A 25,222-nucleotide genomic window follows, 5' to 3' on the forward strand; every position below is an offset into this window, starting at 1 on the left:
GCAGTGATGGCTTTCTGCAATTAAACATCTTTCTAGCTTAGGATGGGGCTGTGATCAACGCTCCCTTCCAGCCATTCACGCGACTTTGGTGAAGGCGACACCCTTCCAATCTCACACAGGGTTTCTACAACGTCGTTAAATACGCTTCGAACTCTGTTTGCCCAAAGCCTTAGTCGCTGCATTGGAGTTCCAAGAATGGCTGAAACATGGCAAGTCTAGCTGAAGCTGGAGAACACCCAGTGGAGGTCCTTCGTGTGCATGAAACGGCTCGACACTTCCTGCGTTTGCGTGCACACATTCCCCGTCACCCACTCCTCAGGAAAATTCGATACCGTCCTGAAAGTGATTTCCACTGCGTAGCACAGAGGACACGCCAGGCTCTCACTGGCTTCATACCTAAGGATGTCACACCGCCGAACACCCCCTGGTCTCTGCCTGTGCCACCCACCTTCGCACGTCTTCTGGACCTCCAGGACTGCAGAGATCAGGTTCCCCCTCAAGTCCATCGTGCCAATTTTTACGCTCTGGAAGACGCGAAGTTTTCTACCTCTGCCACAGCATACACCGATGGCGCATCTCGAAATATCAGGTTCGCGTCGGCATTCGTCATTCTATCTGAAGGCGTAGTGGAAGGACGTCACCTTTCGTATCAAACCTCGTCCAAGGCTGCAGAACTCTATGCCATACTTTTCTTTCTGCAGCACATCGTTCACTTTACCCCACGACATTGGGTCGTATTCACTGACTCAACATTGGCGCTGCAAGTAATTGAAAATTCTGCCGTCCGAGGCTCATCCGCATCGTTGGTTATGGATGTGTTAATGGCTGACAAACTTGTCTACGAAACAAGGTACAGGCTGGTTCTCCAATGGGTTCCAGCCCATTGCGGTCTCAAAGGCAATGAGCAGGCCGACAGCGCCACAAAAGCAGCTCTCTCGTCTCTGAGACAGACGCGTATTGCGCTGCTGAGAGGAGATCGTCGGTCCGTACTTCGACGCCTCGTGACTCCTCTGGCTACCCGCCAATGAACCGCTGACATTCTCCTCCAGCCATGCTGAGCAGAGTTGATCCAGCGCTCGGTTTCTGCATGCCTCGCCATACCTTTCGTCAAGATGCCGCATAAGTTCATCGGATGCGCCTCGATGGGACTTTCACAGCACAGTCGTTACCACTGAGGCAAGTTGACTCTCCCCACTGCAGTCACTGTAGTGCTCTAGAAGATCTAGAGCACATTTGCCCACACTAACAACCTTCCCGAACCGTACTCTCCGCATCCCTCAACGCCTCCTCTCTCTCACAAAATTGCTTGGTCCCTAGTCGCATCCAGCACACCAACGCTCTGCCCTCAAAGCTCTCTTCGACTTTCTGGATACCATAGGACTTCGATCCTTAATGTGAAGGGGATCATTATTTCATCCCTCGCATCACCACGAGCAATGGGTAGAGTATAGCCCTGGCGATGAAACTCCCCAGTCATCATTCATACTAAACACGTTGTTGCTGTTCCCGATATCAGAACTCTGGAGAAGCGAGACATGACTGTATACATTTATTTTGGAACGCGGGGGGGGGGGGGGTTAATATGTTTGTTACAATTAAAAAAAGGAGGGAAAGGTTAGCCAACACTACGGCGGCTTGGGAGAAGACACCTCTTAGGGCCAAATTTCATCCACAAAGAAATATCCAAATTTTCGTGCCGAAGCAACTTGGACGCCCGTATTCACCTCTTCTGAAACAGTTACCAATACGTAACAAGTGGTTGATTAGGTTTGGTATAAAAAAATAAAATGAAGGTTGTGACACTCATAAACAGAGCATATTACAGGCCTCTGGTAAATGGTGTAGTGCTCGCTGCATTAATTTCATTAATCGCTACTGCACCGCATCTCATACCCTCACAGTGAAACTGAAGGACTCATAACCGGAGTTGCCCAACTGTACCCACCCAGACTTTATTCATTCAGGGTTTGCTCAGAGCTAACAGTTCTACTGCACCGGTGAGACATCTTACACGAGCCTGTTCACCAATATCTTGTTATGCGGCAATAAAGTGCCGTCGTAGTTGGTTTCCTTTCCTCGAACTTAGGATAGGGGAAGAAATATTCGTTTTTTTTTTAACGCTACAGAGCTTGATCATCCTGACACAGAGCATGCCGTGTGCATGAGAAGGGAACGCGTTACTTATGAGAACACCAGAAGTGACCTTAACGGCGGCAGAGCCGTATCAAGGTATATTTAAACAGGTAGCGCAACTCCCATAGGCCCCTGTGTCTTCAGAATGACGCCATGATTGAGACGGTCAGCGCCATCCATCCGTTGCGCGGACTACTACGATTGTAAATAAATGACGTCAGAGATGACGTCACTAGTATGAATAATAATTAGTGCATAATTAGCCATGCACGTTTACATTGGCCCACTTCACTTGCTCTGTATTCCTTTTTCCGCGCCCAGTCAACAATACCAGACGAGAACACAGAAAAATAAAGCATATCAGGTTTAATGAATCATATCAATTCGAAATACATACGGTTATCACAGACTCCAAACAGAAAGGCATCGTGATGATCATACAGAAATTAGGAAGGCTCACATAAGGCCCATTTCTCACCCAGAGCTATACGTACACCTAGTGATTAGACATTTGCATTTATTCAATGAGTGGCCGTTATAGGTCCATTGCAACAAAACACGACATCGTTGGTGCACAGTTGGTTCCTGCTAACACACTATCATGGCCGCTCGTCCCATGACGAAATCTTTTTTTTCGTGGGCCCAGCAACAGGGGATGCATTGTATTCACCTGTTCACACGTGTTAATCTTGGTCCACAGCACGGAGGTGCGAACGTCGCTTCCTGTTTGACCCAAAGAGTGTACGAACTCCGTATTACAATGCACGGACACACGGTACGGACACAGAGACGCACGGATAAACACCCCCAACTGTGACACATGCGCAAAGGAGCAGGATACGGAAATGTACTGAGTGGTAGATGATCTCGTATATGTGCACGAGCGGGGCAACAGAAAGTTTTTTCTACATTGAAATTATGAATAACCTATTAGTACACACACAAGCGACGCCCATGTTGCAAAGTTTTTCTGTTTACAACCGTACCTCTGTCAACACCCAGGATCGCTCGCGCCTCTTGCTGGTGGCCTTGCCGATGGGTCTGATTTGGTATTTTCGCTAGTTTTCGCTACCAGTTTAGATATACCTTGGCCGTATATTAAAAAGGAGTCTGGCCATTAATGGGTCATGCCTATACCGTCGTTGTACTGCTGCCGGCAGAACCACCTGCTGGGACACATTCTGTTGTCGGTATGATTTTTAAACAAATCTACATTAATAGTTGGAATATAGGAGGCAAGAATGTTTATATCCATGAAATCCAGCAATTAAATATAATATTGTGCAGCACAGGGATGATTTTTATGATTTCGTAGTGATCGCCATGTTCACTAGGCCTAACACTAGCGACAAAAAGTATTATTTTCAGTTAGGTATCGATGGATGACCATTAGTTGAAACTGATTTCCGAGAAACTTATATTAGAATGCACATTTGAAGCGTAAGATCACGTTAGTCTGTGAAATTTGTTTGTCACGAAATCCCCGCTTCACTGTGTTTGTTTTCGTCGCCATTTTGGGTGGGAGTATGGTGTCATGGCGACCCCCTTGGTAAAAAGCAAACCAATCAGAGGAGCGGAACTGTGATTTACAGGTCGAGCCTCTTTTTGTGACTCCTCCCAATGGCTAGACTCCCTTTTCATGTACGGCTCTGAACGGCGGTACACAGAAGCGCCCTCTGGCTGAGCCGAACGGGCCTATTAGTACATCGGAAAGTGTATCATCACATTGGTAAGCTTGGATTTCATAACTTCCTTCATTGTATCGTTGTCGTAGAATTATCCCGATGTGACGTCACTCGCTCCAAAGAAAGAGGATGATTGGCTTATCACGTTTTCGGAACTGTTATCGTGAACACCTTCTGATGTACTAAAACTCCTTAATATCGCATACACAATATTGGCAACCCCGGTAAATAAGGTACTCTTTACATTGAACATTAAATGAATAATGGTGAAAACTAAAGACAGCAAAAGTAATGAAGAGCACGATTATTTCCTTTTCTTTTTTGTATGCCCAGAGTGTTGGCTGAATCAATTACGAACAGGTGAAGTGTAATTCCTTCGCAAAACAACCTACCTTATTTCTATCTTACGTGTGAGTGATCCACACTATTGAGGCGCATGAATCTGTATTTTCGTTTCTTCTTCTTCTTTTCTGTAGGAAAAAGAAAAGTCACATTTTTCGTGGCAAGCATTACAATGGGCACTCCACTTGACGACGACTTCAAATGCAGAAAGCCACAAGCCCAAGGAGACGTTTTATTGGGCTTCAATGCAGAAATGATAACCTATGCAGCACAAAGCAGTTGTGTAAAGGCCGTAGGAACAGATAGTGTACTTTCGATTCAGGTACTGCACGCCATGGTCTGTCCACGTTGAGTTACGCAGCCAGTGCAGTTGCGGTCATTAACGCAGAGAAGTACAAAAAGTTGAAACAAGGAATTCAGGGGTCAAAGTCTGTCACTGAACGTACACCGCAACATCTACCTCAGCTTCTCTATGTCCGTCCAAGATGTCATTACACCGCTTGCCTCGTGTGCTGCGCGAGGTTCACCGCGCGTCCTGGAGTCCACAACCGCTGCACTACCTTCATACTCGCGTGACAGTTTGAATGTGGACTCATGAACCAGCTGTACACCAACGCAAATATACCAAGGTGTGAAAGCACGCAGACGCTCACACCTCCTTCATGTACAGCTCGGAGCAGAGTTAACTGGAACGCCTCTTCGACCGGCGAAGTGGGAAGAGAGCCACCCTAGAGCCGCTTATAGGAGAAATAAAGAGAAAGGGTGTCTCGACTGTCCCACATGTGCTGTGGGGGTGACCGTCTTGCCATGAGCTGTTGACGCAGCGTTAGCCTTAAATGTGGTTATCACCATGACGTTTGGTTGGGTTTGTGGCGATTATGTAAAGGTGTATGCTGGCCGACATCGCGCGGATGCGATGCTGTTCTCTCGTCGATGCACGCGAAGGTAGACAACAAATCCAATAAGTTTGCCACTATAGACATCGTAATCCCTCATTTGTTTTCTCACAATGCTGAAAAAGCCCACTCAGCTAACCCGACCACCTTCGCGTGTATCAATGAGATAACGCCGTACCGTCCGTACGATATCGGCCGACATTCACTTTCACATAATCGCCACAAACCCAAACAAACGTCAGGATGATAACCACAGTAAAGGATAATGCCGCGCCAACAGCTCGTGACAAGGCACAACGCCCCTGTAGCACAAGTGGGACAGTCGAAACACTATATCCCTTTATTTAAACTAAACGCCGCTAGGGTGTGGCTCACTTCCCGCTCCCCGGGTCGAAGCGGCGGTCCAGTTAACTCTGCTGCGAGCTGTACCAATTCACTTAGAAAGCCCCCGAAGAAGAGCAAATAAAGTTTGATAATGAAAAGAGGAGGAGAAGGGGCATACGCAGTGGATGTGCTAGGATACTAGCCCCACGCGCATGTTCGCCAGCAACGCGAAATCTGATTGCACGGCAAAGGATAACTGTTCGTATATCAAGGCGAGCACGCACGCACACCACACACAAAGACAAAAGGACGAAAGGAAAATGATTGAAAGGACGGTGCTTAGCTGGTGTACGTTCATAACGTAGAATAAACCTGAAGCTTAAGGAACACCTATTTCGGCATGAATTCATTGTTGTTCTGGGGGGCATCTATTTATTTCCACAGGAAAGGTTGTTGTTCTGGGGCAGAGGTCACAGCTACTAACAAAACAGAAGGGCAAAAGCCAGTGGGTTGCACTGATATAAGATTTGGGGAGCAAAGAAGAACAGAACAAAACAGGTTCAGGTTCACCTACTGCGAAGGGATATCAAGAACGTGACAACGCATATTCCACTACAATATAAGCAAGTGGGTCGATTGCTTTCCACTGTGTAAACGAGCGCATATGAGCCAGAACTTCTGGTCGTATCCAAGCAGTGCAAAGGCATATAAGTAAGCAGATATATAGTGCATAGTGTTAAAGGGAACAAGCAAGAATAAGGGCCAGGTATACACAAAGTGGTTACAACACCGCAACAAAGTTTTGTAGTAGGCCTTGTGAAGTCCTGGTTGTTATTAAAGATAAGGTTCAAAAAATGTCCAAGGTCTGAGGTCCATGAGATATCACACTATGGGACATCTTTCCTGTGACACCTGAAAGATGCCCTAATGTTATTTAAATCGGATGAGGATCTCTGGACCGCATCTGGACGTCCATGAGATATTCACACGTTTATTGGGCTGGTGACTTTCAATATCGCCGAAGTTGGTAAAATTGTTTTGCGATTATGTCTAAAAGCGTTCCATGTCGTAAGTTACGACTCAGTCTAAAGTGCGCCCTGTCCTGTCAGCAATATTTCAAGCCTTAACTTCGGAGTCCTTTCAGCAGCGCGATTTATTGGATAGCGATGACTTACTTCTGCTTCGTACGGAAGGATAGAATTTGGAGCATTCCGTTCTTTTCGACGGCGCGAATGGATTTGATAATGGCAGCTCCACATAATTCATAATAATTTCATGGTTGAATGCGCTGTAGCAGGTTTATTATTTCAACCAACGTTCGAGAAACTGCGCAGTTTAACCGTCACAGAATGGAAAAAGGCTGACGTATCGTTGCCATTGTTCTCGCAGCCGAAAGTTCTGGAACACCAGAGAGCAGCTTATATAGCCTGCGAGGCGTCTACGAAGCGCAAATTCATAGCAAGAGACGTTGCTTAGCTAGCGAATCATGTCGTACCCCATATCGAACACAGACCAGCTCACCCTCGCACAAAAGCAAACGCTGGCCAAGGCTCGCTCTGATCCCGGAATTCATATTATTCTGACGGTAAGTGTTGGAAGCTTTCTTCAGGCAGTGTACATTATACCGATAAGTAGGGCTTCTCGTTGTCAGCGACGATACGTTTATATGTATGTGAGAATAATTTATCTTACGACCGAATGAACACGAAGCAGTTTAACAGGACCGGATGCACTCATGCAGCGCGTGTACGATATGAAACATGTATACGCGATATATTCGTATACCAAGCAGAATACATAGTTTTAGTACATCGTACGCTATCGCCTTTGCGTACGTAAGGGATAGCGTTGGTGTTTCTGGCGCACTGCGCAAAGCTCTCTTTCTATTATGTCCGTGCGCCGGAACCATCAACGCTGCATGTCCCTTATGATACGGAAAGGCGATAGCGTACGATGTTCTAAAACTCGGTAATGACTCTAAAACTCGGTCGTGACGCTCACTGCGTTTTGTGTCCACTTTTGGGCCGTCTTCGGCTTTACGTGCGCAGCTGACTGACGCGACCATTCGGAACGATTCAAATATATAGTCGGTTTGGAAGAAGCATGGATTCGATCCGAAATTCAAACACAGAATTCAGTATCCGATTCGAAAATCGAATCGAACATGGAATTATTGGCTTCGGTATTCGAAAAGTTCGAGTATTCGCGCGTGCTTAATATTTCCCGACATATTACGAGGCAGGTCGAAGATAGGTGACAAGGTCAAATTATCCTGCTCTATCGTGGTGCTACAAGCCAATGCTATCTTGTATAACCACAATATGGTTTTCTCTGTGTGTGTGTGTGTGTATTTGCCGCGTTCCAAGAGGTTCAAAATAATAGCCGGTCTATGTTAGCCGAAAACGAGGCGCCCTAATTATAATTCGTCCCGTGCCTGGAAAGATTTTTCTTAGGCTGGTGTTAGCGCCACGAAGCAACTGTGGCTATGAGCAGCGTACAGATCTACACATATGGAGACAGGACAACAAGGGTTGAGGAAGGAGTGGGGAACGGGGGATCTGGCATTTTTCATGCCCTGAAAACAGGAGAAAATCCGGGAGGCACAATGACCGTTCTACTACAGGGTTTCTCTACCAAACGCTATACATTTCATTCGCATCGTAAAAATATAAGACGGGGTTCAGCGCATCCAAAACCTTGCAGACTGATAGCCACTTGCCTTAAGTTTTATTGGGACTTTTACGAACGTTATGGTCACGAAGAGGAAAAATTTAAAATCGAGCAATATCGCGCCCATTCATTTTCCATGACCCATACCACGCAAGCATCGCCATTTTTGCTTGTGTCTGCTTAACGCTCACATCACCACAAACAGGTGGCACTGCCCACAGCAACGCGACATGTTGACGTCATGCAGTGATTCTCTTATTTTGTACTCTGGCGCCATCCGTGTATGGTGAGATGCAAATGAAGGCACAAGAAAAAAATGGCGGTGTTTGTGTGACAATAATAATGATAATAATACTCTACAATACTTTATTGAATAAGGTGCCTGCAAACAGCAGTGCCAATGCAGCAGTGCACCAAGTCACGTCTTGAGGCAACAGGAGACCACCTGTCCGAAATGGCTGCAAAATGAATGAAATGTGTCAACATGAGCAGACACACAATTGAAAGACGTGTGGATACATCGCGTGGGAGATTGACGAGATATCCACATAAAACAGGAACATATTTCGGACGATGCGAGTCGGTGCGTGAAAATTTGGCAAGCTGATTACAGATGTCGTATCCAAAATGTTATGGACACATTTGTACAAGCATGTGTAATCGCGGCTGGTTCTGTGATCAGTCAAAAATGATGAAGACAGGCATAATAAACTTTCAGAAGGAAATTGCCATGAAACAATGGCGTGATGAGAGATGATGTGATAGAAAAAAAAGGGGGGATTTAAGTCGCGACAAAGTCAGACTGGCAACCCCAGACCAATTAGCCGTAGTTAGTCCAAATAAATAAAAAGAAAGAAAGAAACAGAAAGACGGAGAAAACCCAGTAGAGGAGTAGTTGGGGGCTGGGAGGCAAACATCGCGAACTAGTGGGAACACTTGACACAGACGAGGGACCAGAGAGTCTCACAGAGTGTCAATCAGATGAGTTTCTTCGAGGAAACGTACGAGCGCTTTCAATGCAGCTGCTTGGTGATTGAATAGCTGAGGACCCAGGAGCTTTACAACGTCAAATGGCCTGGCGTCCATGCGGGCCGGACTTATTTCTAGTGTCCTGCGACTGTCTGCATACTTGGAGCACCTGAGGAGGATGTGCTTTGTCTCCTCGACAACATCGCACTCACTGCAGTTTGTAGATGGTGACTTGGCCAGTTTCTAGAGCAACCGACCGCTGTACGGGACACTCCGCCGGAGCCTGTGCAGGAGACACGCTGCTTGCCGAGGAAACGACGGGGGTACCTGGAAGCGTAGCTCGGGGTCGATCCTGTACAACAGCGAAGATCGAGCAGGTCCTGTCAGCCAAGGAGAGTTGCACATTTGTTGTCTCAGTTCACGTATCATTCTCTTTGCGTCCCCTATGGTGAAATAAATGACCTTTGCTTGTACGTGGCCGTGTTGAAGTGCTCGGCGCGCAGCATCATCCGCAGTATCGCTACCTGCAATGCCGCAGTGACCAGGAATCCACTGGAATATGATATCATGTCCCTGTGATGGCATCATATAGGTGCAGCACATCATGAACAATTAGGGCCAGAGACCCTGTGATAAGCACAGAGGCCAATGATTCTAGGCCACATCTTGAGTCACTGTACACAGACCACTGCGAGCATGTTGATTGAGCAATGATGAAGCTTAGTGCCAGGTGGATCCCATGGAGCTCAGCTGCCGAAGCCGAAGTGGTGTGTGACAGCCGTGCTGATCTTTCGACACCCATTTCAGAAATGACAAACGCACATGACGAGCCAGATGTCGTTGTAGATTCATCGGTGAAAAGTTGAACTCTACCCGACAACCTCTCCATTAGATCTAGACTAAGTTGCCGGAGGATTTGAGTCGATACATCTTTCCGGCATAGTAGAGCCCACGTTGGAACAGCTGAGTACATGTGCTGCTTGTGCTTAGGGAGAAACAACCTTTGTGCCTGGACAGCCTGAGTGAAGGCAGAGCTGGAGTGCCGCAACAAGGCTCGCAGCAGAGGATGGCGATGATGACGTGTTGCCAGTCGAGAGTAGTGGCGAAACGACTCTTGCCTCCTGAGGACAGGTTAAAGGTGGTCATCGTGCCTCTGTCATGGCTGCCTGTTGGAAGTTGCTCGAGGAACGCCAAGACATAGCTTACTACTCTTTGCGAGGACGGTTTGTAGGGCTTGCTCTGTCGTGAAAGGAAGGTTGTGAAGCACCGGTATGTGGTACGCTAATAACTAGTGTATGCATGAGGGAGCACTGAGCACCAAGCATTGCTTTCGTCGAGCCACCCCATAGGGAGCCGCATTGAGTACGGTGACTCTGCTCTCCGCTCTTGTCTTCAGACAATGTACTTCTGCCGCCCACGACAAACTCCGATCCAGAATAGTCCCCAGAAATCTGTGATGCGGCACTCGGCGTATCTGGAAGCTGCCAATATGCAGTTGAAATTTCTTTAGATGCTGCGCGTGAAGGGAAGCATTACAGTCTTCTATGACGAGACGTCCATGCCCCTCTGCAGAAGTAAGGTTCCAACACAGTCTAAGGCACTCTGAAGGCGACGCTACCGGACGACCATATGCAGATGTCGTCCGCATAAAGACTGATGTACATGCCGCGCGACGTAACAGGGAGGGCAGCGCAGCCAAAACGACATTAAAAAGGAGTGGACTAAGGACGCCTCCCTAGGGGGCACACCAGCAGTTAGGTTGTGAGGGTTTGTGTCCCCTTCAGAGGTCCTCAAGAAAACACATCTTCCTTTGAGATAATCACCGATCCAGCGGAAGGCCCGCCCCTCGACGCCCAGAAACAACAGGTCATGAACGACATGGCTGTGGCCCTTTTTATATCTAGCAAGACTGCAACGGTGAGTTCACCATTTGCCCGGGTTTCTTCGACGCTTAAATGTGAGTGACAACGGTTAGAATGCAGTCCATTGAACAGCGCGCCTTTTTGAAATCTACCATTTCCCACAGAAGCAGACGACGAGATTCCAAGAACCAGTCCACACAATTCAGAATAAGTCTCCATGATCTTGCACAGGCAACTCGTGAGGCTGATGGCTGAAATGATGAAAGCTCTCGAGGCGGTTTCCCCGGTTTCAGTACTGGTACAACCTGTGACATCTTCCATGAGTCAGGGACAACGCCGTTTCTCCAAGAATCGTTGATAAGGACAAGGAGTACAGAGCACGACGAGGAATCCAAAGACGCTATAGCCTTTTATGAGACCCCGTCAGGTCCAGGAGCTGATTGTTTCGCGGAAAGGCGGATGGCAGCTTCTAGCTCATGAGCAGTGAAATCGGCGTCTATGTGTGGGTCTTGAGCTCCACTATCAAAGACTATTGCTCCATACAAGTCCTCTGCTGAGTACCTGTGGGTGGCAGTGGAAAACGCCTCCGAGGGCTTGGATAGAAGCCTGCCAAAGTCTTCCCCAATCAATATCTTCGATGTGGCCTGACGAACTGTGAGAGCTCGGAAGGGCTTCAGTTGTTCCACTGGGGAACTTAAACTTTTAAGAACATGCCATATATATCCAGCGTTGGCGTGTACGGCGATAATGATGAACAGAACGACCTCCATTTCTTCAGACCCAGTTGCTGGAGATGTCTCCGGATCAGCGATCGTTTCCTGCAGACTTGGTCATGGTCACTAAAACATCCAGACCTCCGAAACCTTATCTCTGCCCGACGCCGTATAGCCCGTAACCTCTCCAGCTCTCGAGACCCTTTTCCTCGCTACAGTCACGTGCACTGACAGCGCGTTGTTAAAATCTTGTAATGTTGCGGCGTTACGCACGAGTTGCGCTGTCCGTTTTTGGAACTCGGCCCAATCCGTGACTTTTACAGTGCGAGAACATGCCCGCGCACCAGTGAAAGAAATCAGCAAAGCTAGCGGGCACAACACTGTTCAATACTGACACACTGACCTGCAGCCCACGACAGTTTTTTCGAATGTTTCACTGACAACATCCGTCCTTCATGTCCTTCGGGCAGCCACGCCCGTCCGATTCGCAAAGCGAACTACATTTTACACCGGGACTGCTCCATGGCGTGACACGCGCAGCATGGACTAAACCGGGCCTACTAGATCATAGCGACCCTGTCATAATCGGCAAACCCAATGAGGAGTCCGTCCGCACGACCCGCTAGGGGCGCTACTCATCGGCCCGCGATATCTGCATCGTGATTGGACGATGGAAATTTGAATTTTGGACGCGCAGAAGCGGATGCACGATTACCGTAGCACACGACAGCAACAGTTCCTATGAAGACGCGTAGAATTATGATGATGATCAACTTTATAAGGAAGCAGCTGTCAGAACCAGTAGCAGCAAGTACAGAGCCCTGTAGAAATTGCGGAAGCAATAACCGGGCGGATGTGTAGTGCCACCGCCAGCCTCTCAATGCGGCGCTTGGAAGTGGTCTGTATAACATGGTCGCTATAATATGGCAGGTCGTGGACTAAATACACCGATGAGAGCGACGCGAGCTGAAACGACGTTCACTGCTTAGCGCCGAAGCAGGAAAGAGTTCGGTATAATTTTGACTAATAACGTTCTCCTCACCCTTCCTTCTCACCCACTTGAACCTCTTACATGTTTGTGCTGTTAAGTAAACTTTCAGCTGTGTTTGAGACCTTGTCTGTGTTTGTAGTTTTTTGTTCCCTAGTCTCAGGTTTTTAAGTTATGAATTTTTACAGTTTCTTTTCTCGACGCGTTAATTTTGCAAAGTTTATTATTGGTGGTACTTACACGATTCATTCTCAAAAATTTATTTTGGAAGTTGGAAGCGATTTTTTAGTGATTTATTTTTAAATGGTTTATATCGGCGTCACCCCGCGATGGGGTGCAGTTTCGGACCGACGTGCATTCGCGTAACAGCGCGGACTGTTACACGTGGCTGTGACGTGTTGCAGCGTGTGCGCCGCGCAGCTGAGTAATTTGGGTTCCCGGACATTTGATCGAACGTCGTTTGGTCGAAAGCCGTTTGATCGAACGCGGGACATTTGGTCGAAAGCCATTTGATCGAACGCCGCTTGATCGAAACGGTAGCGGTCGTTTGATCGATTTTTTTTATTGGTTCGCTTGTAGCGTTGATGTAACAAAAAACATAAAGAAAAACAAAAGAAAGCGTCAGTCCTAGATGCTGTTATCCTAAGGAATATTTAATTCTGTGTAATACGCTTGCCCATAAACACATTCCTCATCCTAACACACTTCTTCGCATCCAGAAAGCGGTCCAAGGGCCTGGGTTGTTCACCCTCTCCCGTTCGACAACTTGATAGGTTTTTCCTCTCTGACAGATAGCGACTAAAAATGGCCATACATGCCTTCCACCCCTAGTCCCCCAACACTTTGTCAAATAATAAACAACTCTGACAAATAAATAAATAAATGACATTCTTTAATGGTTTATTCGCGTCGAACGTGGACAAATTTTAACAATGTATTATTAATGTTTGTAGTCAATAACTGACATTGTATAGGAGAAAGAAGTTTTAGTTTATTTACTTTGCGCCTATGTGCAAGTGAATCTAAATTTGGTTCTTGCAACATACATGGAACCGAAGAAGTCCCTCGAAACCCAGACAATATAAGCCGGGGAGCTGATCTTTGTACTTTGTCTACCGTTTCCTTCTTCTTCTTTTTCTTTTTTTTTTATTGCGTGCATGTGTAGGGATCCCAGACTGCAGATGCATACTCTAACCAAGGTTGAACTAAGGTTTTATATGGCTGTTAATTTAATATAATTATTTTGTACCATGACGAAACTTCCTTCTTAGCATCCACAGACTTCGAGTGGCTTTCGCGCTCATATGGCTATCCCATTCCAGATGGTTCCCTTTAAATTTGTCGCCAGCATTCCAAAGGGTGCCCAGAAGAGGCACAGACTATCGGCTGCTCGAAACCTGAGGTCATTTGCTTCAGTATGGGTCCTACGGTTCGCCGGATTCTTCCGCATTGTTCTATTCAGCTGTGCTGTTCGTGAATGCAAAATGTCTGCAAATAACCAGAGGTCTTCCCTGTTTAGTTAAAAAAAAAGCAAGAAAAAAAAAAAGAAGCAGAGGACACTGATTGCCTGCTTCCGTATGCTCCAGTCACAAGTTACAGAAAAGAGGTGCTATAAGGACACGCTGCATGCGAGCTTTGAACTCCCTTCGAACAAATGCCTTTCGACCAAACGGCTTTCGACCAAGCGGCGTTCGACCAAACGGCGTTCGAACAAATGGGCGTTAACCTGTAATTTGTGCTCGCTGCCGAGCCGCTTCAATAGGCGCACCGCTGCCAGGGAACGAACTTTTAACATTTCCGTTCGTATTTTTCGTAAAATATTGCGAGAAAACATCAATACACCATCATGATCGGCTTTTAAAAAATATTTCTGTGGCAATATTCCAATCGTTCATTGTTTGTAGTCAACTGTGGCTTTGGAGGGGTGATATACTTATTATACCAGGGAAAAAAGGAGGAAAGGTCAGCCAAACAGCGTGTCAGCCTGCTATTCTGCAAAAATATACGAAATAAAAAATAGACGACAAGAATTACAAAATAAAGGATAAACTAACAAAAGTGAAAGAAGTATGAGGTAGCTCTCATACGTAATTTGTGGCAATGCTGTGATCAGTGCTGAAGACGCAGGCATTACGCTCAAAAGTGGAAGATCAGCGACCACAAGCTGCCTTCGCAAACACTGTGGGAAATGTGGGGGGCTAAAATCGTTGTAACATCTCCTGTCCATATCCCATCGTTGTCAGAAAAACACATTCTGGAATGTTCTACTAGGATACCAATACATGCGAGATTACGTAAACTAAATAATTCAGCTTGGCGTCATTTTCTTCGGTTTACCAATACAGAGGTGGCGTCTTCCAAAAATAACTTATTTTAATTGAGATCAACGATGAAATACATTTCTCAGTAGAAATGTAACTAACCTTGTAGCTCGGTTTCCTTTAATTATGTCTGAGCGCTCCGTAGCTAGGGCAGCTGTAAGATCATTAAATAGCTCTGAAGTCACTGAAAAGTGAAGTTATTTGCTGGGTCTTTTCGAAATGACTCGAAAAGTTTCCACATATCTGACAGAGGCGGACACTGTTTCGGTTTCGCAGCGCCAATTCATTTGCTCTCCAATATGGTACTGCTCGCACTGAAAATACCTTGGTGGTTGAGCATACCCCTTCTTACTAACCCATGCTCCAGTAGATTTGGCAAAATCCTTATAAAAACCGGGAAATCGGGGGAGAAATCGGGTGGTTTTGCTTCACTCAGGTGCCTTGGCAAGAAAGAAAGTCTCTGCGTAAAACGTACGAGGCTTCTTGTGACAATGAGTGCCGAAAAGCACGATAAGTAACCTACCGTCACATAAAAGAAAAAAAAAAAAAATGAATAATGTGACAAAGCCCTATCCCGCGTGTCGCGTCGGGTCGGTCCCAATTGATGGATGAACAACTTTATTACGCGACAACATCTCCATCGGTATTCTTGGGATAGCGGTGCAAGACTAAAGAGAAAAAAAAAAAACAATAGGAAAAACATGTGTCCCCTAAAGGAAAAATAGTTGTTGAACTCTAATACTTATTTCACTTATATGATTTTACGTTACCTCGGGTATTGGCGAGTGGCATACCAAGTTTCTGTCACGTGTTCTAGATACCCTACAGTTCATAGACCCCTGCCACTGAAAATTCGAAAGATTCTCTCCTGTCTGAAAACGATTGTTTGGTGAACGTACTCCATTCAGCTGAGGCAGCTGTTTAGCAAGAATGGGCTATTTTCCGTCAGAGGTATAACAACTGCACAAAATAGACATTGTTGAACGTGATTGAAGAACCTGTCTTGGAAGCTGGATAATGTTCTCTATCAGTTAATACCTGTTGTAAGAATGTACCTTGCATATATTTCTGGGTGTGAAAGTAAAAGAAAGGCTCGGATGGGTACGAATGGACTTACAAATTCATATTTGGTACCGCCGCAACGTGAAAATCATCTGTTATTTCTATCATTGTTCTGTGTTCCGAAGAAACGGTTGTGGAAGTAACGAAATCAAACAAAGAAACAGCCCGCGGATAAAACATCGGTGCAAAAGCACGCCAAACCTTGACCGCGCGAGCCAGACTCTGGCGAGAGCTAGCGGCGCGCGCGTCTTACGAGAGAGGTGGGGGGAAAATGGCGGGTGTTTGCGATTCGTTCGTGACTGTTTCAGAGGAGGGTATTGGTTTTAGGGTAAGGTGGGGCAAGATGGAGACACGGGGCAAGACGGGACACCGGGCCAGACGCGACATTTTTTGCTCGACGCCGCCTGTTTCAGAGACGCGTTGCACTATGCGCTTGATACTTTACTCATAGGTGGCTCTGCATGACCACTTTATTTAGGGAGCCTCCATGTGCGTCCCCTTTTCAGCAGGTGGGTCGGACTCGCTCAAAAGAGCTTGACCATACGGGAGCTGCCATCCGTTGGTCATGGAAGGTGTTGCCTTCCGTTGGCTGCTTCATTCCGCTAAATTTGACGTGCTCTTTTTCCAAAATTCATCACTTGCTATCTAAAATTCCGCGTGCTATGGGCGTATCTCATATGTATTCGTTAAGCAAATAAGCAGTGGATATTTTCCAACTACATCACTTGCTTGTGTGCTGCCGTTCGTTCACCACTTTATTATCACGAAATTCGACAGACCAGAGCGTGGAATGGCGGGTGGTTTCGGTTTTGCCATTTCCGGTTCCCGTTGGTTTGCAGAGCAGCATGAAAATGGCGGTTTACTGTGTGTATTCATCTTTGGAATTCTGTTGCCTTCGGAAATACATGCCTACATTTGTTACGATGGGTAATGATTTATTGGTTTCCCTCGCAAAGCATACAAACGCCACTTCAAAACGTCATAGGCGGTAAACATCTTCATCCGTGTCGGTGGAAAGCAAAGGGTTGGCGGTGTCGCAGGTAATCTCATAGATATGATTCACGTTTGATATGGCAACGTTTACCTTGTGATTCCGATAGCACTACTCAATTCTGTACGTATCCCGAAGATTCGTGCGTTCTCAACGCAATTAAGGTGCTGTCACACTGGACCGACACGACACCGACACTGACACGGCGCCGACGCCCACGGAAGACAGACATTGTCACCATACATTGTATTGCCAAGCACACCTGTCACACTGCGCCGACGGACAGCGGCTGACGCAAGTCGACAAAATGTCGCTTCAGTGTGACAGATTTCGATAACAAAATCGGCAGGCAGACAGTGTCTGACGACATGTCAACAGCAGTTTGATCGTTGCTCAAAAATACGATGACCGACATACGACATCCACTGCGCGAAAAGATATTTTTTTTTAAAAAATCCATGTTGTGGGTGTTGCGATTATTATTTAAACAATCAGCGCCTCTGACGGAGGTGTGTTTGCGAAAAACCGTTGTCTTTTGGAAAGCTTTCGCTGCGCGCGTCGTGTTGCCGCAGCTATGGAGTTCACAACGGAAGATGAGAAAACGTTGATATCTAAAATGGAGACAAAGCATGAGATTCTCGTAGCATCCCATGCTTTTTCGTCGCACGAGCCACTTCCTACTCCACAATGATCGTGGCTTTTTACTAGTTTCATCGTCGTCTTCCGAGTCGAGCGCAAGATAAAACGCCACGTACGGCGCACATTCCCATACGCTTCTGCTGTACAGGACGCCATCTTCGAACAAAGTGGTGGCGGTAGTAGCGATGTTGCTGTCGTTCAGTGTGACAGGCATGTTTGTCAGCGGCGGGTGCCGACAGCGTCCAGATGTGACTGCCGGCAGACAGACAGACGCGTCGCCCGTCTTTGGTCTGTGCAGTGTGACAGGTGCAAGGACACCGTGTCTTTCGATGTCGGCATACAAATTTTGTCGGCATTCGGTCCAGTGTGACAGCACCTTTAGGGTCAGTTCTCACTTGGCGACGTCCGACGCGGCGTCGTAAGCGGGCGGCGGAAATAGACGCGCATTTCCGGAGTCGGGAGAGGAGAGACGTCGAGTTAAAAAAACTGCCATGCCGAACTTCCTTCACGACGTCGGCGAGAGCTGCCGAGAATGACAGCTGGCGACCAATAAGGTGACACAGAAAGGCCACGCCTCCTGATTTGTCGTCTGTTTCGGACGACGGAATGCCACTGTGGTGGGAACATGAAAATCGTGCGCGCGGACAGGGCGGCGGAAAAGCGCCTCTACTTCCGCCGTCCGCTCACGACGCCGCGTCGGGCGTCGCCAAGTGAGAACTGGCCCTTACACGGCGGGCCTCGCCGCCTCGCTTCCTACGGTGGACGCCGTTGCCTCCATCGGCTCGTTCCACAGTTTGTCATCCCACGTGACGGCACAGTGTTGGCAACAAACGGGGCAGCTCCGCTGTAGTTAGGGGGCTAAAATTCGTCCGCTAACACTGTCCATGACCAACGGATGGCTGCGCCCGGGCGGTCACGCTCGGGGATAGGAGAATCCCATTGACGGCGCGCCAAGTACGTTCTCTAGAGTCTTCCTATATTAACTCTATGCTTTTCAGGGAGGCGACAACTCCGTCGTCTGCTACGAGCGCCGGCATCTTGACTCCCACATCGCATTGGGCGTCAGCGGCGGGGTTGCGTTTTTCTCGATTTTTCGCGACAGGAAGGGGATAAAAGCAGAATGAAGGATACTAGCGTAGCAAAACTGTCATATATGCTAGTAGAGCTGGTCATGGGTTGTAAAATATGTTGTTAGTGCTTTGTAACGTTTGTCTAAACTCGTCACTGCACCTGGACACGCGGTCGCGTCTCGACCAGCGAATTACAACAGTAAACATGGGAATGTGTATAGACAACAGAAATATGTTAATTGCAAGCAGATTTTATTATAACATCTCATTCAAGTGCAACACCAGCTGCCGTTGTGCTTGAAAACGACGTTGTTTTACCGACATATGCTCGTGTCGCAACTGCACCCATAATCGCAGTTGTACAAATTTGCCCACGGTTACATGACATAGTTCTTCTTTGTCTTGGTTACAAGTCGGAAGATTATTGCCCACATTATTATCAATAAAAGACGAATGCCTCCTCACATTTGTACGAAGAAACGTGTAGCACATTTCTCACGCTGCCCGAAATATACCGAAGATTCATTGCACCACGTACGTGTTCACGAAGCTCAATGAGCTTGTTGTGGCTTTGGGGGAGATTTAACGCAATTGGCACGCTTGGGCACACAGCACCCTGGCATTTCGCTGCACTACGTATCATGCGAGTAACGCACTCTGCAGATCTCCACGCACGCTTGTCTTCGTCCAGCAACGAATGTATTTGCTCAATCAAGTAGGAACTACTGAAACAAGAGAGAACGCGGGTTCGCGACCTAGCTCTTTAGGCGACAGATCAACGACCCCATGCCAATCATACGGAGATGAACTGAGCCCTAGCAGTGGTTCATAGAAATAGAGAAAAGAAAAAAGGAGCTCTTTCATGTGTAAATTCCGATGCAAAAGAACTGTGACCCGAACGTGGTACACGCAGAAAAAAAACTCTGGAACTCTGGTATTACCCGAGAAAATGACTCGTGGAACGACCGATTTCAGCGGTCATAGAGGAAGTCCTGACACGCTTGTTGCACGCTGGATATAAAATTCCGGAGGGATGAGTTGCGATATTTGTTCCCAAAACGTACAATTACGCTAAGACACCGAAGAAATGCAATCACTTGCGTGTATATGTGCTGGATGGCGCTCGAACGCGCAAAATGCAAAGCCGGCAATGGGCAGCGCGTAGGAAGTTGGGAGTCAAAATGCGCGCTCCGCGTAAGGGCAAGGAGGAAAGGCGGCTCCCTGAAAAGCGGAGAAGCCGCAGCAACCCATGGAGGCTCCCTAACTTCATTGCACGCGAGAATTGTCCGGATTGGTGTTTGCGTTGAAGAGAAAAAAAAAAATTGTTTTGTTCTTCCTGGAACGAAACGACCCGCAAAAAAGGCGCTATTCTCTGTACTCCTTTCCCTTGCCATCTGTGCAGCAGCGTTTCGCAGGCTCATTCGGTCAATGTAAGTCCACATCCTATTTCTTCGTCCATTCACCTGCACCTGGGAGCACCTGCTCCCAGAAATTGGGCAAAATTGCTCTTGGGTAGACGCGATAAGAACGACCGAGGGCGAACTCGCGCACTCCATTCATGGACCAGGTCTTCTTGTTTCGCTTGCTAGTTCTAGCTTTTCCACGACTTGATATTTTCACGCTAGACTGGTTAACGAGAAACTGCCAGGAGAGAACGGCCAGCCCGAGGTGGCGATGGGGGATGATCCTCGTCTCATTATAGGCAGCGGCGTTGTCCTCCTATGACAGGAGCACGTCAGAATGCAGGAATTTGAGCACGGCTACGACGTAAACCTGAGCACCTGCTCCCAGAAATTGGGCAAAATTGCTCTTGGGTAGACGCGATAAGAACGACCGAGGGCGAACTCGCGCACTCCATTCATGGACCAGGTCTTCTTGTTTCGCTTGCTAGTTCTAGCTTTTCCACGACTTGATATTTTCACGCTAGACTGGTTAACGAGAAACTGCCAGGAGAGAACGGCCAGCCCGAGGCGGCGATGGGGGATGATCCTCGTCTCATTATAGGCAGCGGCGTTGCCCTATGACAGGAGCACGTCAGAAGCCAGGAATTTGAGCACGGCTACGACGTAAACCTGAGCACCTGCTCCCAGAAATTGGGCAAAATTGCTCTTGGGTAGACGCGATAAGAACGACCGAGGGCGAACTCGCGCACTCCATTCATGGACCAGGTCTTCTTGTTTCGCTTGCTAGTTCTAGCTTTTCCACGACTTGATATTTTCACGCTAGACTGGTTAACGAGAAACTGCCAGGAGAGAACGGCCAGCCCGAGGCGGCGATGGGGGATGATCCTCGTCTCATTATAGGCAGCGGCGTTGCCCTATGACAGGAGCACGTCAGAAGCCAGGAATTTGAGCACGGCTACGACGTAAACCTGAGCACCTGCTCCCAGAAATTGGGCAAAATTGCTCTTGGGTAGACGCGATAAGAACGACCGAGGGCGAACTCGCGCACTCCATTCATGGACCAGGTCTTCTTGTTTCGCTTGCTAGTTCTAGCTTTTCCACGACTTGATATTTTCACGCTAGACTGGTTAACGAGAAACTGCCAGGAGAGAACGGCCAGCCCGAGGTGGCGATGGGGGATGATCCTCGTCTCATTATAGGCAGCGGCGTTGCCCTATGACAGGAGCACGTCAGAAGCCAGGAATTTGAGCACGGCTACGACGTAAACCTGAGCACCTGCTCCCAGAAATTGGGCAAAATTGCTCTTGGGTAGACGCGATAAGAACGACCGAGGGCGAACTCGCGCACTCCATTCATGGACCAGGTCTTCTTGTTTCGCTTGCTAGTTCTAGCTTTTCCACGACTTGATATTTTCACGCTAGACTGGTTAACGAGAAACTGCCAGGAGAGAACGGCCAGCCCGAGGTGGCGATGGGGGATGATCCTCGTCTCATTATAGGCAGCGGCGTTGCCCCTATGACAGGAGCACGTCAGAAGCCAGGAATTTGAGCACGGCTACGACGTAAACCTGAGCACCTGCTCCCAGAAATTGGGCAAAATTGCTCTTGGGTAGACGCGATAAGAACGACCGAGGGCGAACTCGCGCACTCCATTCATGGACCAGGTCTTCTTGTTTCGCTTGCTAGTTCTAGCTTTTCCACGACTTGATATTTTCACGCTAGACTGGTTAACGAGAAACTGCCAGGAGAGAACGGCCAGCCCGAGGTGGCGATGGGGGATGATCCTCGTCTCATTATAGGCAGCGGCGTTGCCCTATGACAGGAGCACGTCAGAAGCCAGGAATTTGAGCACGGCTACGACGTAAACCTGAGCACCTGCTCCCAGAAATTGGGCAAAATTGCTCTTGGGTAGACGCGATAAGAACGACCGAGGGCGAACTCGCGCACTCCATTCATGGACCAGGTCTTCTTGTTTCGCTTGCTAGTTCTAGCTTTTCCACGACTTGATATTTTCACGCTAGACTGGTTAACGAGAAACTGCCAGGAGAGAACGGCCAGCCCGAGGTGGCGATGGGGGATGATCCTCGTCTCATTATAGGCAGCGGCGTTGCCCTATGACAGGAGCACGTCAGAAGCCAGGAATTTGAGCACGGCTACGACGTAAACCTGAGCACCTGCTCCCAGAAATTGGGCAAAATTGCTCTTGGGTAGACGCGATAAGAACGACCGAGGGCGAACTCGCGCACTCCATTCATGGACCAGGTCTTCTTGTTTCGCTTGCTAGTTCTAGCTTTTCCACGACTTGATATTTTCACGCTAGACTGGTTAACGAGAAACTGCCAGGAGAGAACGGCCAGCCCGAGGTGGCGATGGGGGATGATCCTCGTCTCATTATAGGCAGCGGCGTTGCCCTATGACAGGAGCACGTCAGAAGCCAGGAATTTGAGCACGGCTACGACGTAAACCTGAGCACCTGCTCCCAGAAATTGGGCAAAATTGCTCTTAGTCACCCACGCTGTGGAGCAATAATGAAGTGTTGTACTCAACGCACCTCCGAAGATTTTTAGCGAGCGACCTTCACTGCCGAAGACGAAGAAGACGACACCGTCCGTTCATTCGATTGCGAGATGCCAGGAAAGAAGAACCTTGGAGAAGATGACGCAGAAAAGAAGCGCAAGAGAAAATCTGTCAAATCTCCGTCGAGAGTTCCCAAAGGGTCTGGCAGCAAGAAACACAAGGGCTCCAGAAAACCCGACAGCCAGCAACAACAGGCGGTGGAGACGTCCAGTCAACTCAAGCAAGGGGCTGGTGCTACCACAATGTTAGTACACAAGGTGGTACCGTATGTGTTGCCCAGTACTCAGGAGGAATCTGCACTCGATGTCACACCGCACGAGTCCACAAAATGGGGTCCCGCAAGCACTAACAAAGACAAAGTCGCTTTCAGTCCAGCCGAAGACAAGGTTGCTTTTAGTCCTGTCGAAGGTAAGTTTGGAATTGGTTAGAAGGACATTACCCATATCTCCGATTTAGAAACAGGGTATAGCTCCGTAAACGGAATGGTTGCGAATTAGGCTAGTTGGTAGTGAAACGTGAGTTTGTAGCGGAGTGCGGACAGGGGCAAACAATGAGAACGACGAAGACAGGCGCTAGACTTGGCGACGAAGACTTGCGTGTGTCTGGTCGTTCTGTTTGTCCTTGTCCTCGCTGCGCTACAAATACTGATGTACGTAATCGGGCTTATGGCTTTCAAAAGTATTAAACGTGGTTAAACGCGATTAAACGTGGAACAGTGCGCACCACGTCCCGCGTTGAAGGGTATAATAATAGTAAAAAAAAAAAAGTGGTCTGCAACATTTTTATATGCATGTGTATAACACCCTATTAAGTGTGTCTGCTACAACAGAGCGACGACCGTGCGGTGTCATAGCAGATTCCGCGACGTGTGGTGTAAGAGCAGACCGCGACTTTCCGTCGCGAAGCGCGAGAGTGCCTTTTTAGTAAAACCCAGTTGTACCGATACGTAAAAAGAAAAGATTGCAAAAAAGGTTTTAAACCTGCATGAAAGTTTGCAAGAATGAAGGATTTGCAACAATGAAGGATATGATTACTTAGGACTCTGACATGCCTGGCTGTTTTTGCCTAAGCCACTGCCCGAACCGTCGACGGAGCCTTTTTAATCTAGCAGAAGTAGCACCTTTTGCAGATGAAATCTTTTGACCAGAACAAAAATTAAAAAATGGCTTTCTTCTATAAATCTGTCTTGCCACATTTAATGCAACCATTAAGTTTGTGCTGCTGTAATGCCTATTTCTTTTTCACCTCAGTGTAATCAAGAACGCGAGATGGTCTTTCCTATATGCATTACAAGTTCCACCGTTGGCTTTCTTGACGAGTCATATGTAATAAGCGCATCAGTGGCGCCCATTTTTTCTATTTGCCGCACTAATCAATCTAGAACCATCCACCGTAGCGCTGTCCTCTAGGATTGGTCAGGGCTCCCCCGCGCCGTGAAGCACTTCGGATGCCTCCGCCAGGTTACCTCCCAATCTCTGCGTGGAATGAAAATCGCATCCATTAGGGCACGATATATGGCGAACTCACACCTTCAGACTCAGTCTTCAGACCTTCATTGAGGACAATTTCAGGCCAGAGTGGTGACACCTCAGGGACGAAATCTAGTTTCACTTCATTGTACCGTATTTTTTCTTCCACGTGCTCAGACAGGATAAATGATACGAAACCACAGGCACTCCTGATAACGTCTGTTTTTCCACACATCTTGGTAAAACTTCGGCAACAAAGTCCGGCTGTTCGTTTCTAGTACAATCCATAACGGACAGTGAGCGCAGCGGTTTAAAAAGAAAGCAGAGAGAAATATAAAAGACGCAGAAAATATCTTGTCTGGGGCACTAAGTTCGAAAAACACACTCCGAAAGGTACTAGAATTCTCTTCGGAAGCCAAAACAGATACTATTTATTGCTTATAACACGAACCTCCCTAAATTCGAGAGTCCTGCTCGCCTGCGACACAAAACGAAGGGTGAGCTGTTCATGTCAAAGAAAAAAAAAACTCAAAGCGAGGAATTGATTGAAGTATTAGCTCTGCATCAATGCAATGTCTGTGTTTCTTATTCCTTTTGGTTTGACATTCAGGGAGGACCTTTGAAAGTCAAAAGAAGTGCGACAGAATCGCGCGTTTCTCCATTTGTCGTAGACAGTCATCCTTTTTGGAGGCAGCGAATGTTACGCTGGACCACCCTTATTTCAGAAAATGTCAATGATGTCCCAGGGTCGGCATTAAAAAAACAAAACGAATGTGTTGACGGAGTCTCAGCAGGTAAACTAAACAAAGTAATATTTCTCGTCGCTAGCTACCCACAGGGACGGGCACAGGACGTACCTGAATGACTGTTCACGGACAGTCCGCGAGTGTTATCCTCAGGACGCTTTCGCTTACCTCTACCGCAAGGGAACGGCCCCAACAACACGCTGTCATCCGAGGGATATCCTAAGAGCATCATACCTGGACGGGGATGACATCCCCAGGAGGGTGAATCTGATCCTCAAATCATCCTCAACGTGTCATTTTGGCGCTTTTGACACTATATAGCGTCCCCACGGTATCCTCAGTACATCCACAGACGCTACGTGA

The 25,222-nt window shown here is 47.6% G+C and overlaps 1 protein-coding gene across 2 annotated transcripts in view; it reads left to right on the top strand.

Moving 5' to 3' along the window:
• The first annotated feature begins 6,740 nt into the window (after positions 1-6,740).
• LOC135393258 (uncharacterized) overlaps positions 6,741-25,222 on the top strand; it is a 36,048-nt gene continuing 17,566 nt past the window's right edge. The window contains exon 1 of one of the 2 annotated variants that reach the window (XM_064623739.1): positions 6,741-6,965. Coding sequence is in view for 1 of the 2 variants with exons in the window: in XM_064623738.1 (XP_064479808.1) it covers positions 22,695-23,052 (358 nt within the window). In the remaining variant the exon portion in view is untranslated. Of the gene's footprint in view, positions 6,966-22,690; positions 23,053-25,222 lie in introns of those variants that run through there. The other variant, XM_064623738.1, reaches the window with a different exon arrangement.

This window comes from Ornithodoros turicata, chromosome 4 (genome assembly GCF_037126465.1).
Source record: "Ornithodoros turicata isolate Travis chromosome 4, ASM3712646v1, whole genome shotgun sequence".
Taxonomy (NCBI): domain Eukaryota; kingdom Metazoa; phylum Arthropoda; class Arachnida; order Ixodida; family Argasidae; genus Ornithodoros; species Ornithodoros turicata.